The sequence below is a fragment of the Nasonia vitripennis genome, chromosome 2 (genome assembly GCF_009193385.2).
Source record: "Nasonia vitripennis strain AsymCx chromosome 2, Nvit_psr_1.1, whole genome shotgun sequence".
NCBI classification, from domain to species: Eukaryota; Metazoa; Arthropoda; class Insecta; order Hymenoptera; family Pteromalidae; genus Nasonia; species Nasonia vitripennis.
In genome coordinates, this window is record NC_045758.1 from 17,831,412 (window position 1) to 17,847,222 (window position 15,811).

Below are 15,811 nucleotides of genomic sequence, written 5' to 3' on the forward strand. Positions count from 1 at the left end.
TACCTCATAAAATCTACAAATGCTGGCTTTTCCTCGATCATTTCAATATAAGATTCTCCCAAATTCTCTGTAACGATTGTCATCAACTCTTTATTGAACCATTCTTTATCCGATTGAAGAGTAAATCTGTCACTGAATACTCTTTCGCATTCATGCCTCCAAAGTAGCATAAGTACTTGTTCCTTGTCGATAACTGTCGACAATGTCCCAAGCATGCCCTGCCATATTCTCGACAAATCTCTTAAATTAAAAACATAGTGAAACTTTGCTGGAGTAGGAAGAAGTTTGGCTCTAGTATTTTGCCACAGGATTCGCGTCAAACCAACCATCTTCTTGACTAAAGCTCTCACTTCGGGAGAGAAGCCACGTTTTGAATTATAATGACCTTCTCCTAAGACGCTGAAAATTCGATCGATTGAGGCGTCGTCTGGCAGTGTACAATTAAATATGCAAAATTGCCTTTTTAATCTTGACGGTATGTCGTTTCTGCCTCCACCTGGCTGGCCCATGGCACCCATAAATGTAACATCAACAATCGTTGTAAAATCTCCGGGTTTTTCGAGAGAATAAAAGCCTTTCATGTCCATTGTTTGACGAACAATTTCATTGGTTATTTGATCACCCCATTCATTGATTTCAGGTAAGTTTATATCGTCTATAAATATAATCATTTTTTTACCTCCAGGCGGTCCAAAAGTACTGCCCATTCTTTTTTCTACATAACTTTCGATTGTTTTCTGAAACTGATACGGTGTTGTGGCGGAACTGAAGTTAAAAGATCTATTGAGAGTTGTTTCTGGATTAGCTTTTTTCATGTAAGCTTTCATCATAACGGTTTTTGCCGAGCCCTGCTCACCTGTTAGCAAAACTGGCATGTCTTGTTTACCGACTAGATCTATCAAGTATTGAATTCTTACGTTATCTACTATAGGGATGAGAATATTGCTGAAGTCAGGAGTGGCGTAGTCTGGATACACATAATTTGTTAACATACTATTCCAAGTATCCCATTTTCCCTTTTCATTTACGACAAAATCAAAAACTGTGGCATTAGGTTTCTTCTCCAAATAAGGCAGGTCAAGTGTTTGAAAGTTTGAACGCAAATATTCATCATACTTCAATCTGTCGGCTTTTTCTAATAACGCTCCTATACCCCAGACAAGAGCAAATACGTAAAGACGATGAAGATGTTCTGCGGTCATGGGCGTTGGTTTATTTCTTTCCATGTCATCTTCTAATTCTTTTTCTTGTTCTTCTGCTGGTACTTCTGATGGGACGAGACCGTCCAGTAGACAAAGCATTTGACGTACGATGTTACATTGCAAAACCTTTATGGCGAAAACTAATGTTTGTGTGCTCCAAGCATAAACCTGCAATTTAAATTATTTTAATTTACATTACTTATTTAATTTCAATTTAAATAAATTAAGCATACAAAATCAATTCCATACCTGTGCAAAAGATTCTCTGAAGCAATGTTCAAAAACTTCCCCTTCTAAAGTTGTTCTTCCCTTTAGCCATGCTATAACCACTGGATCCCACTCCAGCCCAGATGAGCTCATATAAACCATACCATTTCTCGACACTGTCGCTGGACTTGCATTATCAATGTTATGTGGTTCGAAAATAATTTTGCATGTAGGTGACATAGGCAAACGATCGCCGTTGGCTAGTGTTAAAGTTTTATTATCGTCAAGCACAGAATTCAAATTCTCAATCCATATACTGTCTACTGGCCCGTCTAAGACTAGCCAAACGTGTTCACCTTCTTTTGGTTTCAAAGTTTTGCGCCAAAGGGCTGAAAAGATACCATCTGTCCAGTCATTTGTTGCAACATCTAACCGTCCAAACATTTGAGCTGCCGTTATACTTTTTGGATTCATTCTCATTTCCCTATAATAATACATTAAAAATTGTAATTTTGTATAAGAAAGCTTGATATTGGTATCAATTTTACAAGACCTATATATATATCGCATCTTTTAGTGTCTTACCTGTGAACTTCACCACACGCAGTTAGGGCTTTCATTAAAGTTTGTATACAGGTAGTTTTTCCAGCACCAGTTGGACCTAAAGTCATTATTCCGTGTCTTACTCTTTGAGTTTCATACAATTGAATGAGTTTTAACACCCAAGGGGGGTGATAAACAAGCCCATCTTCTAGTACTTGTTGTTCAATCGCTGCTTCCAACTCCGGATAAGCAGTTTTTTCAAGCACTTGATTTGGGAACAAATCAGCAACCAATGAAATGAAGAGAGGTTCATCCTCATCTAAAAGTTCAGTTGTTTTTCAAGTAATTCAATTCTATTGCATAGAGTTCAACATAAGTTGTGAAAATAGTCAAAATACCTATAAGTTTAGAGAGATTCATATCTCGTAAAACTCGCATCACAATAGTACTTTCAGAGTCCTTTGAGTTTATTCTTTTGGCGGCCCCAAGCGAACGAAGTACAGATAATATATTTCTCAACCCAAAATCATAATGTACTTGTTTTGTAAGCTGTTCTTCACATAGTTTGTATAGCGTGTAAAATTTTCTGGCTAAAGTAATATTCTCTAAAAAGCCACAACTGGCTAATTTTACCCTAATAATAATCTGTCTATCAGGAACCATCATTGCTACTGTGCGAAATTGTATTTTTAAATTTTCAGGTAGTTCTTTTCTTCCTGCATATCCTGGGTTCTAAAAAAATAATATAATCAACAAATTTGAATAAAAACGTCATGTTTGTGTTTAATACATTTGAATATTAATAAAATCGAGAGAATTCGATAATTTTACCATTGTTATAAAAATTCCAAACTCTGGGCACATATCGATCTGGTCTCCATCGGTAAATATAAATTGCTTTTTCTTTTCTTTTTTAGCATTTAAAACTACTGCTACTTGTTGCGCTGCTACGGAAAGTACGGGCAGTTCAATGCGATTGAATTCGTCAAAACAACCCCATGAACCGCTCTGAGCTAAACCTTTGTAAATGCGTCCCAAACCACGATAGTCCATTTGATCGGAGCAATTAAATACGACAACGTATTTAGCTAGAGTTTTGCCCATATCTTTTACAGTTTCAGTTTTGCCAGTTCCCGCAGGACCACACGGTGATCCACCCATTGACATCGACAGAGCTTGCGCTAAAGTTATGTAGCATCTATTTATACACGGAATATAGAGTTATTATATTTGACGTAAATACTTTTAGTTGTGTTTTTCATTCATGTGTTTAAATTATATGCAAACCTGTCAGTTAAGGGTGTGATAACCAGACGCTCCGTACATCCCAAGTACTCATTTTGATAGACAAATTGAACATCAGTTATTGATATGGAAGTTTTGTCTAGATCTTCCTTGAAATAAAACCTACATTGCTTGAGCCATTCGAAGTCGTTTACAGAACGAACGTTTAGGCGGCACTAAATAAATTTGAGAACATAATTAGTTATTCGAAAGGTTGTTCAAATTTTTCAACTATACTTACTAAAATATCAAATATATCTCGTTGATGTACGTGAATAGTAATGAGTGTTTCAAATTTAATTCTATCGATCTTTGTAAGATCTCTAGTAGTTTGGTCGATCAATGTATTCAAAAGTTCTAGAAAACGATTGTTTGTTTCGCCCATAATCTTTTTATCGGCGCGAGCCTGCATAAGTGCCAATTCAGCATCTCGTGTCCAAATCATTTGGATACCAAGTATTCCAACTTGAGCAGGCATTTTATCAAGAAAACTGAGTAAATTAAAGTTTTGATCGTTGATCATTGTGTAGGCTTGACGAATAATCGAGTGCAGTGATTGTTGGGATGTCTGAAGTAGCTGCATCAGCCAAGTTTCTACTGATCCCTCAGCACGAACTGCCCGTTCAAGCTAAAAAAAGCACGCACGAAAAAAAATTAAATGAATAAAGCTTTCTTCAAAATTTATCAAAATATAATTTACTTGTATAGTTTCCCCCTCCGATGAAATGATTGCCATTATTTTGGTGTATTCGACATCATGAAATTTAACAAGTCTCGTGTTGTCGAAAATAGAGAGTAAATGATTTTGAATCGTGTGAGAATCAGATGCCTGGCCAAGGATCTCCAATAGAGCTGGATCAGAAACAAAGAAGAATCTTGGAAACATCATACGCTTTTTTTCAAGGTATCTGAAACAAATAATCAAAATCAAACACTTAGAATGGATAAATATTAAAGCAGATCATGATTTCATCCCAAACATGTAATATTTCACGGATATGGCAAACACCATCAAATTTGCCTACCCGCTCAATGATTTTTGACAAAGTTCTAGTTGTTCCTGTAGATGGGGTAACAGCTGTTTCAGTAAATCGTCACCAACACAACAGGGCACAACCCCTGGAGTTTCATGAGCCCGCTGCATGATTTTTTGCCAACTTTTGTCGATTTTACTGAAACGTTTAGCTTCTTTTGGCAATTGTTTTGCAATGTCACCACCTACGAATACCGCTTCCAAGTAAACCCACATATTTTGCACTAATAGCCAACGTTCTAAGATCTCATTTGTATTCGAGAGGTCGCCGAGCCACTGCTGAATCTGCTTACGGAATGGTGCATTGTAACGATTTGACATAAGTGAACCTAAAATCATCAGGCTGTCCTCTGGAATAGCAAATTAATTTAAATATGAGCTTCTAAAAAAAAATCAAATATCAACAGTATTTTTAAATAGTAGTGATATTTTTGCACCTAGTTGTCCAATCGTTTCAGCTGTAGTGTCACCACGAAGCAACAGTTCTCCCCTGTTATTGAATACCATAAATGTTAGTTCGTGTGCTGACCATTCGTTAACGACTTGTCGAAGTTTTGCTTCAATATCTTTTTCCTTCATAGCCGATATACAAATATCTTCAATGTCTTCTTTGTGTTTAAGTAGTGGTGCTTCTAAAATGTTTTTCAGACAAAAACCTTCGCTTTCAAGATCGAAAACGTGATTTGTCACTTCGACAATTCGTTGCCAATGCCGCGGTTTCATTGCTTTATTTGCCATAAGTTCTAGTAGTGGACACATATCGTTGAAGTCATCGATTGTTTTCTTTAGCGCAAAAAAAGCTGGCCATTCTTTTAGACCCTTAGGTAACTTTCTGCAGCGATTTTGAAATTCCATAAGTTCATTGTTAATTTCTTCGATGTTAACCTAGGATATACAATTGTTTTTCAATAGATGGTTTGATTTAATTTTTAGAAAATTATGATTTAACGATGGTCCAAATTCATTTTGCAATAATACAATATCAATTAAAAAATCATACATTTATAGAAGAAACGAAGTTTTGAAGAATAAAATGGTGGATTATCTATGATTAATATTCGTATTTAAATATGTAAAGATGATAATGACATTAACGTGATCGTTATTAAATTAAAATTCTAAATACATGTCTATTTGAAAACATTGTTTGGTATTTGAATTGTTGCATAATTTAATGAATGAATGAAGGATGAAATGAAATACACAATTGTATGGTAAAAAGGATGTACAAAATATATATTTCTCGGAAAACATATGAAATACACAGTGATAATAAGGAGTGTGCTTGTAATAAACGGATGACATATGTACTTTTAAAGTGATTCATTAGTGTGCCGAATAGTAAAAACTTAATGCTTTTGTACGTACATGTATTAGTGCAAAAGAGTGAAATCAATGGAGGAGATTATCAAACATATAATACTTTATATTTTTAGAAATCACAAATATTTACATCCATGGAAAATCAACAGAAAATTGTGCTTATACAGTCTGGGTGTGTAAATCATATTGAGTTATGGCTATACCATTTTGGAAAATTGAAAAGAAATTTCTCAAAAATAAATTCACCTCGCCCCAGGGTATATCGTAGTAACTGCTAACTCTGTCAATAACATCATTATATAATTTGTAAAGTTTCTGAAGTAAGTTGAGTTCCTTTCTAATTTGTGATAGTTCTGGATAATCAGTAATCGGTAGCCCAAAAAGTTCTTCTCCGCTCTGATAAGCAAGAAGCTTACGCCACATACCATCAAAACGATTTTGAAATAGAATTTGCCTATCAGATGCTTCACGAGGTGTTAAGCCTGGTTGCATAGGACCTGATAATCTATATTCTTCGCAGTAGGCCTCATTGTCTAGTCGGAACTTCTCCAAATTGTTACGCAGTTCTTCTTCAAATTGTGGTTGTAATGTCAGGAGCTGAACGTGGCTCTCAAGTGCTCGTGCTTGTAATTGTTGCCACGTATATCTGTAATCAAAATTATTTAATAAATACATACCGTTACTATTTTAAAGTGTTTAAGAATGAAGATCAACCTTAGGTTATCCACTTGTTCAAGGCATTCGCGATCTACAGGAACTTCATAGCGAGTTACAATGTTGAAGGCTTCTTCGATTGGATCGATTTTTAGTTCCATATCCACTTCTTGCTCTCGTATCTTTCTTAATGTTTCCATAATCAAGCGAACGTCATCTAAATCTCGAATCTGGCGGTCTAGCTTTCTTTCCATTTCATTCATTACGGCATAAACGTATTCCATTTCTCTTCTGTATTTCTTTTTGATGGCTTGACCGATTTTATGCGTAGAACCTAACACACAATGGAATATTGTACATATGAAATATCTATATTCATTTAAGTAATGAGATAATGTTACTTTTTATTTCCGTAAATAAGGCATATTTTAATTTATCCGTCGAAACAGCAATAGAAGTACCAAAAATTATCATATCAGGTTCAGTAGACCATTTATCCTCCAACTCGCCATGTTTTCTCAAGGTACTTTCAAATTCTGTTAAAGAAATCTGCAGAAGTTCTCGTATACTGCGTTCATTTTTCCAAAGAAAGTTGTACGGTTTCCAACGATCTAAGAAGTCTGATAAATCCTGAAATGTTATATTTATAAATTAAGTATACATTCAAATGCAATTATGTATTTAAACATCAGCTACAGAAGTAAACAATAACACAACCTGTCGTAGTTCTTGAGTGCAAGCACTCAGTATTGAAAACATTTTCACAATTTCTTTATTTTCCATGATCAAAGAGTGAAAATTTTGCTTTTGCATTGGAAAAGTTGGTTTTTCTTCAGATACAATCTTGTATAATCTTCTTCTGCGAGTTTTTGGATCTTCCTTGTTTTCCTGATTACGTTTTTCAGCTTCCATTTGCGCTCTGGTAACCACGTCGAGTAAATTTCTTTTCGGAGCCCATGGTATTGATCGCCAAGAAGGCTACAACATAACAACAACAGATTAAGCGATATTCGACCGAATGGAATTGTTTTAATAATTATTATGCGTGACTATTCATTTGTGCATCAACTAAAATAAGTTGCTGAACCTTATTTTTCAAACGCCACTACCTCAAGAAAAATAGCATATGCACCACGGGAGAAAAAAAGGGCCTCCTAAAGCGCGTTCTATCAACTAGCTTCCTCTTTTATTCCCTACTTGCATAATCTATTATGTATTTTCATATTGAGTTTAGAATTTAAATACACTAGGAATGAAGGCGCGCTTCGCGCGCTCTTGATTCTATCTCTGTCTAATAACACTGCATGGTATAGAAAATCTACCATAAGTGTTGGGCGGCACACTAACGTCTGCTAATATTTTATAAGCATGTAACGTGTTACTAAATCCCTCAAAGCTATTTTTTAATAAATATATTAATAATGCTCAATGCCGTCATCATTGGTTTGAATAGTGAATTTGAAGAAAAGTTCAGTATAAGAGTCAGTGGGTTTGTCTATCATTAAAACGCCATTTATTTGCATTACAAAAAAGCTATACAACTGAAATTTTACACAGATACTTACTATGCTACCTAGAAAACATGTAACCTACATGATTATGATTTAACTGTTTTCGTTCATATTTTCACATCGAGGTCCATATGAATTTTTTAATTTAGCGTATCAAATTTTGCTTGTAGACAGTTACACAGAAACTACCATCTCTAGCACATTGTATTTCTGGTTTCCAGTGTATTTTTACATGAAGAAAGTGATAAGTATTTTAACTTTTTTATCAAGGCCTTAATTAGAATTGTGACTTTTAACAGTTGTGAGAGATTTTGAGACAGATACCTGTTTCTCTATTTTTGCATTTTTTCTCATTCGAAAACTAACAGTTTCTTTTGTGATTGTGGAAAGATATTTAAAGTTGAATCAACGTTAACTGAAATACTTTTGTGTTCGACTACCCATGCTAATTATTTAGTCGTATAGCATTTGTTTTTTTATTAAGTTTGCATTCACATCAGTGTCGGAGTCGAAATCAGAAGTTTTTCAGTTAAGGTCGATTGAACTTTAAATATCTTTTCACAATCCCAAAAGAAATCTATACGCAAAATATGAGCTCTCTAGACCTGTTAGTTTTTGAATGAGAATAAATGCAAAAATGGAAAAACAGGTATCGGTCTCAAAATCTCCCACAACTATTAAAAGTAAAAATTCTAATTACCTAATACCTTGACAAAAAAGCCAAAACATTTATCACTTTCTTCATGTAAAAATATGCTAGAAAGCAGAAATACAATGTGCTAGAGATAGTAGTTTCTGCGTAACTGGCTATAAGTAAAATTTGACCTGCACAATTAAAAAATTCGCATGAGTCTGGATGTGAAAATATGAACGAAAACAGTTAAATCAGAATCATCTAGGTTACATATTTCTAGGTAACATGTCTAGTAGCCTTTTTATAATTCAAAGAGCATTGTATAAAGATAGACTTAAACTTACTGACTCGGATACTGAAATTTTCTTTAAATTCACCTCTCAAACCACACCGAGGGCGACTTCGGGCACAGAGACACAGTATATCTTCAAACTCTTTATTCTTTTAATTGAACTTCTCACTGACATTTCAAAAAACAAAATAATATTCACACATTTTATTACTACTTCAAATGGGATTAGGGTGCCACTTTTCAATACACATGTTGTAATACTACACACTCTTGGTAATGATTAATTGTTACTAAAATGTCTTACTAGTTATATTACATATATTTTATCTGTTATCAAGGTTTCCACATTTTATTTTATACACCTCAAACATTTCTACCAGGGTTATGAGTTATGACTGTTTTGAGGGTTATGAATTTAAAGCGCGGTTCTGATCTCGTTGCTTAGGCAACCAACCAGCAACCAATCAGAATCACGTATTAAATGCTTCACAACAAAGGCCATCATTTTTTTAAGAGAGGAATTTTGAGACTATATAGAAAAATTCGTTTTAAAATCATAAAAACTCGCTTAGCGCCCAACCTGATGAACTAATGTTTGGTAGCGAGGAAGAAATTTTACCTTTTCACTTTTTCCATCTTTAGCTCCGCCATCCCATTGAGCAACACCTTTGGCTACCCCAGCAATGGTTTTACCGGCAGCCATTAAAGCTTCCTGTACGTCATCAAGACTTGGCTTAACCAAAACTGAGGGTATCATAAGTGTTGCGTGTAATAAAAATACAGGATTAGGTATGTCATCTGGAATCAAAATTGAAGTATAAATATTTAAGATTTCATATTATCTAGTTTATAAAGATGTTTTGAATTAATATACTTACCTATGTCGACTTCTCTTGAGAATCGACGTCTTATTGCATCCAGAGAGGACTTTGTAACTTTGATCAATACATCGACCACTTTTCGCGAATAATATCTCCGCATTTCGGAGACGGCATTTCGTACCATTTCTTGCATGCCTTTAGATAAACTCCCTTCTGCCGTTGACAGAAGTTGGTGGGGATCGTCAAAACATGCCCAGACCACAGACCAATCCTGCTGTTGTTGTGAAGTTTCATTTGATTCTTGACCATCTGTATCTGCGTAAATAAAGTAGAGCAATAATGGTGTTGTCAACAGGAAATATCTATGTCGAAGGCTAATTGTTTTTTAAAATTTAGAAGTAAATTTTATTGTACTAAGGCATATACGTTACCTTCTACACTGAGAAAATTAAATTGATCGGCATCCACTGCACCTTTAAAACTCTCAGCAGCATTCTTCACGAGCTCCAAAACTTCCTCGACTGCCTCCTCCACCATGAGACTCTTTCGATGCAGATCCACGGCTGCAGTTCTGCACGCTTCTTCGGTCTTCTCTACGAATTCTTCGATGCTCCAGGGCTCCTCCTCGGGAAGTGCGTGCAATGTGATTTTTTGCATGCTTGTAAGAACTTGCAGAATTCTTCGTATTTCAAGTAAAACATTGTATTTTGTTTGCGACATTCAACGTTTTATTTCTATAGGATTCATTAGACGACTTTTGTGATACTTACCGGTTTGTATAGACATCATGAACCCTCGTGATTAATATATCAAAAGTTTTAATTTGTTCTCGTGTATTCATACAAAAGTCCTTCCAGTCAGGCTTCGTCCAGGTAAGCGTTTTTAGTCCGGGTTTGAGCAACGACGCAACCCTTACTAAATGTGGCAGCAAAAGTGGTCTAACTTCAAGCTTTACACGTCTTGCTGTATTGACGAAATCTTCAATCACGAGTTGAAGCGAATCTTTGACGATCGTAAAGTGATCGCGTTTTGCTAAAATAGTTTTAGCGACTATTGGAATGTCTAGATGAATTTTAGCTAGGCAATCGGCTTCACGAAGTAAGAGAAGGATGCGACTTTCCAGGTTTACTTTCACCTTTTCAGTTGACTCGTCCACCATTAATAAGTTTCTGAAATAATCAAAGTTTATTACTGAACCGTATATTTTTCACTAATCTTTAGTCTATAAATAATAAGTTTTACTTCTTGAGAGAGTCTTCGATTATCCACGAGTTCTGATGAGTCCATACTTCAGCAATATCGGTTTGATACTGCACTATTACAGATATTGCATGGTTGTATCTCCTTACTAAATCCACAGTCGTTGGTAGTGTTTTTAATACCGGATGATTGGATACCGATGCAGCTATTTCATCCAAATGTATTCTTGAAAAAAAAATCCACATGATTTAATGCTATAGAATTCGTACCGGTATAGAATATGTTAAATATTGTATTTTGTATATATTTTAGACTTGTAAAAATAAGCTACTTTAGTGAATTAGCCCATGTTAATCTTCCAGCGATGGGTGGCAAGTGCCTTGGCAACGGAGGATCGTCTCTTTGTTTCTTGAAAAGTTTCAGCGTGCGTTCAACTTCTTTATCACAGTACCTCACTACCAAACTATACTTCTCGTCTAGTTTAGTCAAAGGAATTTTCTCACTGACCTATGCACATAAGAACGGAGTAAAATTTAGCCTTAGCGAAAATTCCACACATCTTTGTCATTGCGTTGGACCGGCAAACACTGTTGTTTCATACAACTATGTGCTCTATATATATATATATATATATATATATATATATATATATATATATATATATATATATATGTGGTTCACGAGGAATTTTAGCGGCTCTGCTGCCACATACCTTCTCAAAGCGAGTTAAAAATCGAATTCCTTGTGGAGTTTCCCAAACATCTGCGTAATTCTTCTCTATTATATCGCCAACGTTTTTTTTCAGAGCATCAGTCTTCGACATGAAAACGTTGTAATCGTTGTCGAAATCAGTGTTACGCGGATCCAAGTAGTCGTAATTCTTGCTAGTAGCTACTTTCTTTGCTTCCTCGAATGTTTTTATAGTTTCGTTCAATGCTGAAAATAATTTTTTTTTAAATCGACATCGCATCAATGAGACGCAAGATACGTCAAATAATAATAAGCAGTACCTTCACCGAGTAATAGGCCTTCCATTCTTCGTTCAAAAAGTTTTTGATAACCCTCGATCAAATCGAACATAGTTAGAATTTTCCGAATTCTCGCACAAAACGAATCGAACCGACCAAACACATGGGTTTCAGAGAAGGAAAATTCTTCTTCGGTAATGGCGGGTGAACAGCGAACTAGTCTGTACGTTTCTCGATATGCTCTGAAGTTTCAGGTAATTATACTATTAATGAAAATATGAATTACAAAAAGTGAAATGGTTTGATAACTTACTTATTCAGCCTTAAACAGTGTTTTAACTTTTGCCTAGCAACTACTCTATCCTGACCCCAAACCGTTTCTCGACCTCTTAGTGTTACGTAATCTCTACAAGCTGCTATCATTTGATTTGTAATTTTGACCATCAGGGAGCTGGTTCTCTCGGAAGTATTGTAATATCTAGAAACACTATAAATCAACCTTACAGTTTGCAATAGAGACACCAAGGAATCCCTCATCCTCACCTAGTTAAGAAACAAATATTAATGCATTTATTACATTTCTTTGCATCGTCTTAACTTGATGTATCTTAAAAATTCAGGTCTATATACAAGCGTTAAGTGATTAAAGATATTTTTGTTTGACTTACTGGATCATCTAGATATAAACAATGACAACATTTTTCTAAGGCTTGAATAAATTTCGCATTATCCTTTGCCTCGTTAAAACAGTACGTAACTTCTTCTTCCATTTCTGTCCAATCTTTCAATAACTTTGACCGAGAGACTTGCAAACACAGTAATGACATTTTCACCTCGTTGTCCTAAAATAAGATAACTTTATTTTGATATCGATGTTTAGGTTTCTGTTTTTTGACAGACGGCTTTGGATAAAAGCGATTAAAAATAAAAGAAATGTACACTAAAATTAAAATAATAACTTCAAAACTTCACCTGAAGTCTTGCGACCAATTGACTAAATTGTGCTCCGCGTCGCTTCCAGTACTCAAGTTCCTGCTGGGGACCGGAGCTATCGTTTTCTCGTCTCACTTGCTTGCTCTCTAGCATAAAGTCTTTCAATCTCTTTATCCAACTCCCTACCCTTTCTTCTATTTTTGCAACAGCACCGCTATTTGCAATAAAAGCCTTAGCACTTTCTGCGTCCTGCACTTCGTCCATCATAATTTGACCGTCATAAAAAATGCTACCGTCGTTCACGACTTCTTCGCAAACTACACCCAAAAGTTAGAATGTATTTGTAAAAATATTGTTAAAATTTTTTTTCTACAAGTTTGTATCGAAAATATGGTTTTAAATGGGTATGGTTTATAATGAAATTATAAAAAGTCTGCTCACCTTTGAGGGCACTACAAAAAGATCTCAGGCCCGGGAGTAGAATACTCTTTATCATAGGACAATTATCTTCATCTTCAACTCCAGGATGGGCTAAAGCATCCATGAAAACTCGCTCTATGACCCGTTGGATGTAGGGTATTATGCCGACCTTATTTGCGTCAATGACGCCAGTATAAAGATCTTTCTGAAAGCCCTCATCTGGTAGTTGTTTCGCAATATTGATTCTGATGGTGTAACGTGAAATCGAAAAGACAAGTTGATTCAATATAATTTTCAAGTAAAAGATTGATTAGTATACTAATGTAATATTACCGGAACATGTACACGCATATCCCTGTACAAGGTACTTGCCAGCCGTCAGTCAGGAATAACTTTTTTTTTGGCGGTTCTTTAGGCTCCTTTATTTCTTTGACTTTTGTTGCTGCTGTATTTTGTTGTGGACGCGAGCTGGATTTTGGAGGGCCCTGTTAATTCAGATGTTCTTTAAGTATTAGTTCAAAATTCGTAGACAGAAATAATTTGAAAGTGATTGTTAATTGTGTTACTTATAGTCATCAAATGATCATGACTCAACAAGCTCAACTAACGGGTGAATAGTAATAAAATAGTGTGATATGATTTTATTTTATTTACTATCTCAGTTGATCGCTGGATCTCGGGCTCCTCAACTTCTTGATAAAACCACATGAGAGTGGCCTTCATATGCGGCAAAAACAGTTGATTGATCTCGTCCAGCATATCGCCCTCGAAGACGTGATCCATTACCTCGTGCCTGGGTAGACCCGTCGCGTCCATCAGCAACTGGAATGCGAATTCCAGCCGGGGGTCCATCTCCCCTCGCCTCGCCTTTCGTTCGCATTCTTCTCTTCGTCGCTGTGATAGAAGACGATTAATGTAGATAATGTTTAAAAGGTCTTACTTTCTCAAAACTAAGAACTGAATAGTTTAAAATTATAAATAAGCAAGCAATTTTATTTGCATATAAAGCTACATTTTGATTTTTAATTGGATTGTGTTGTTAAATTTAGATTAAAATTGTGAAAATGAACAAGCAAGAATATACTTTGCACAATAACACATTATAATCATAGGTCTACATAGTCGTATAGTTATAACCCATAAATTATACATGATAAATGAACAACGCCTATAAATAAGACGGTAAAATAGATTCTAAACCTGAAGAACATCTCCAGACCCCTCTTCATCGCTAGCTTCATCCGAGTTTTCTGATCTATCTTGAGCAACTCTAGGACCGTGCACGAACATTTTTCCAACTTTTTCTTAATTATAACATTAAAAATAGCAAAAACCATATAAAAGTCTTTACGCTGCCACCCTCTATGGTGGCGCGCTCGGCCTCCACTGCAGTGCAGGAACGCAGTTCTCACCTCAAACATTCGACCTTTTCACCGTGGAAACGCAGTGTGTGCAAGCGAGACGGGTAGAAAATACAGAGACTCGAAGGCACGATAGACTTTTGCTATATAGTCTGAGAAACGAACGTAAACACAGGTAGATGCGAGAGAGAGGGGGGGGGGGTAGAGATGGAGGGTGATTTCGTGACTGGTACCGACAACTACAAAGCAACGTGGCTCTTTCCGCGCGAACGACGCAGCGTGTCGGAACTTTCGTTATAGAAATCGACCGATACTCTAATCGATATCTTGGAATTTATACTACCTAGACATTGTTACCTAGTAGGAGTATCTATCTACATTCTGCCATAGGGAAGCCAATGAACTAATGGCTTGGTACAGGGAATCATTGTTGGACAGAGAGACATGGACTTCAACATGGACTTTATTGCAGTAAAATTGCTTTAAGTATAACAAATAATTAAGTTTACAAGCTTTGATAATAGAGCTTTTCCTTGAACTTTTGAACATTATTATAGTTAAGGATTCGTTATTGATTCAAATGTATAACAATATATAATGAGTTGTGCAAGCTTCAAGAAACGTCATATTGATTTAATACGAGAATAAAAACTGTTGTACCTATATTTTGATTTCTAAAAAAAGATAAGTTCTACTATTAATACACAAAGTTCCATTGTGAAAAATTTCACCGTAACATTTAGTGAATCAATTAAAGAAAAAACTAACCTTGAAATAGATAAGAGCCATTTTTATTAAATAATAGAACAGTTAATATTAGTAGTCTTTAATTAACCAATTAGAGTTGATTTAATAGTCTCACGATTTATTTTCTTAGCTATAAAACTAATGTATACTGTGATACAAACCATTGCATTAATAAGTAATAATTTTCACAATTATTTACAATTGTAACTAAATTCTGATAATTTTTCTGTGCAAATATTCTGGCATAAAAATACAACCATCGTTAAAATTATTTTATCTATTAGCGTATTCAATATGTAATTACTTATAAGTATAGCGCACGTGTAGCTCTTAACAAAATATTTCATCCGACACCTTTTACAAGTTTCTAGTGTTTCACAAAACATCACGTTTAATCACTCGATATGTATACTTTACGGTAATAATGGTATGCTTAGTTATATAAAAGAGCCTGAATCAAGTGAAAAAATCATCTTCGGGAAAAACCACTAACGCATTTCCTTTTTTTTTAAAGAGCAGTTTGCTGAGTGCAATACATGCCGAACTCACGTGCCATTAGTCAAATTTTCCTTTTTAAAAAAACTTTACAAGTAGCAACTAAAAGAACAAACAAATGTAAATACAAACTAAGGGAGAAAAAAATATCATCCTTACTTTTGCCTCCTCTTGAGTTTCATC

The 15,811-nt window shown here is 35.2% G+C and overlaps 1 protein-coding gene across 1 annotated transcript in view; it reads right to left on the reverse strand.

The window, feature by feature from the left end:
* LOC100119110 (dynein heavy chain 5, axonemal) overlaps window positions 1–14,958 on the reverse strand; it is a 21,544-nt gene extending 6,586 nt beyond the window's left edge. The window contains exons 1-29 of the mRNA XM_031923776.1: window positions 14,226–14,958; window positions 13,680–13,919; window positions 13,359–13,510; window positions 13,047–13,270; window positions 12,645–12,922; window positions 12,341–12,514; window positions 11,986–12,215; window positions 11,715–11,914; window positions 11,417–11,640; window positions 11,036–11,211; window positions 10,747–10,929; window positions 10,275–10,673; window positions 9,936–10,183; window positions 9,562–9,819; window positions 9,303–9,481; window positions 6,964–7,224; window positions 6,648–6,876; window positions 6,307–6,580; window positions 5,839–6,238; window positions 4,707–5,154; window positions 4,262–4,619; window positions 3,937–4,144; window positions 3,478–3,864; window positions 3,240–3,412; window positions 2,784–3,150; window positions 2,351–2,684; window positions 1,995–2,271; window positions 1,452–1,893; window positions 4–1,370 (exon numbers count right to left, since the gene is read on the reverse strand). Coding sequence (XP_031779636.1) covers window positions 4–1,370; window positions 1,452–1,893; window positions 1,995–2,271; window positions 2,351–2,684; window positions 2,784–3,150; window positions 3,240–3,412; window positions 3,478–3,864; window positions 3,937–4,144; window positions 4,262–4,619; window positions 4,707–5,154; window positions 5,839–6,238; window positions 6,307–6,580; window positions 6,648–6,876; window positions 6,964–7,224; window positions 9,303–9,481; window positions 9,562–9,819; window positions 9,936–10,183; window positions 10,275–10,673; window positions 10,747–10,929; window positions 11,036–11,211; window positions 11,417–11,640; window positions 11,715–11,914; window positions 11,986–12,215; window positions 12,341–12,514; window positions 12,645–12,922; window positions 13,047–13,270; window positions 13,359–13,510; window positions 13,680–13,919; window positions 14,226–14,315 — 8,780 coding nt within the window. The 5' untranslated portion in view covers window positions 14,316–14,958. The remainder of the gene's footprint in view (window positions 1–3; window positions 1,371–1,451; window positions 1,894–1,994; window positions 2,272–2,350; window positions 2,685–2,783; window positions 3,151–3,239; window positions 3,413–3,477; window positions 3,865–3,936; window positions 4,145–4,261; window positions 4,620–4,706; window positions 5,155–5,838; window positions 6,239–6,306; window positions 6,581–6,647; window positions 6,877–6,963; window positions 7,225–9,302; window positions 9,482–9,561; window positions 9,820–9,935; window positions 10,184–10,274; window positions 10,674–10,746; window positions 10,930–11,035; window positions 11,212–11,416; window positions 11,641–11,714; window positions 11,915–11,985; window positions 12,216–12,340; window positions 12,515–12,644; window positions 12,923–13,046; window positions 13,271–13,358; window positions 13,511–13,679; window positions 13,920–14,225) is intronic.
* Between the last annotated feature and the right edge of the window lie 853 nt (window positions 14,959–15,811).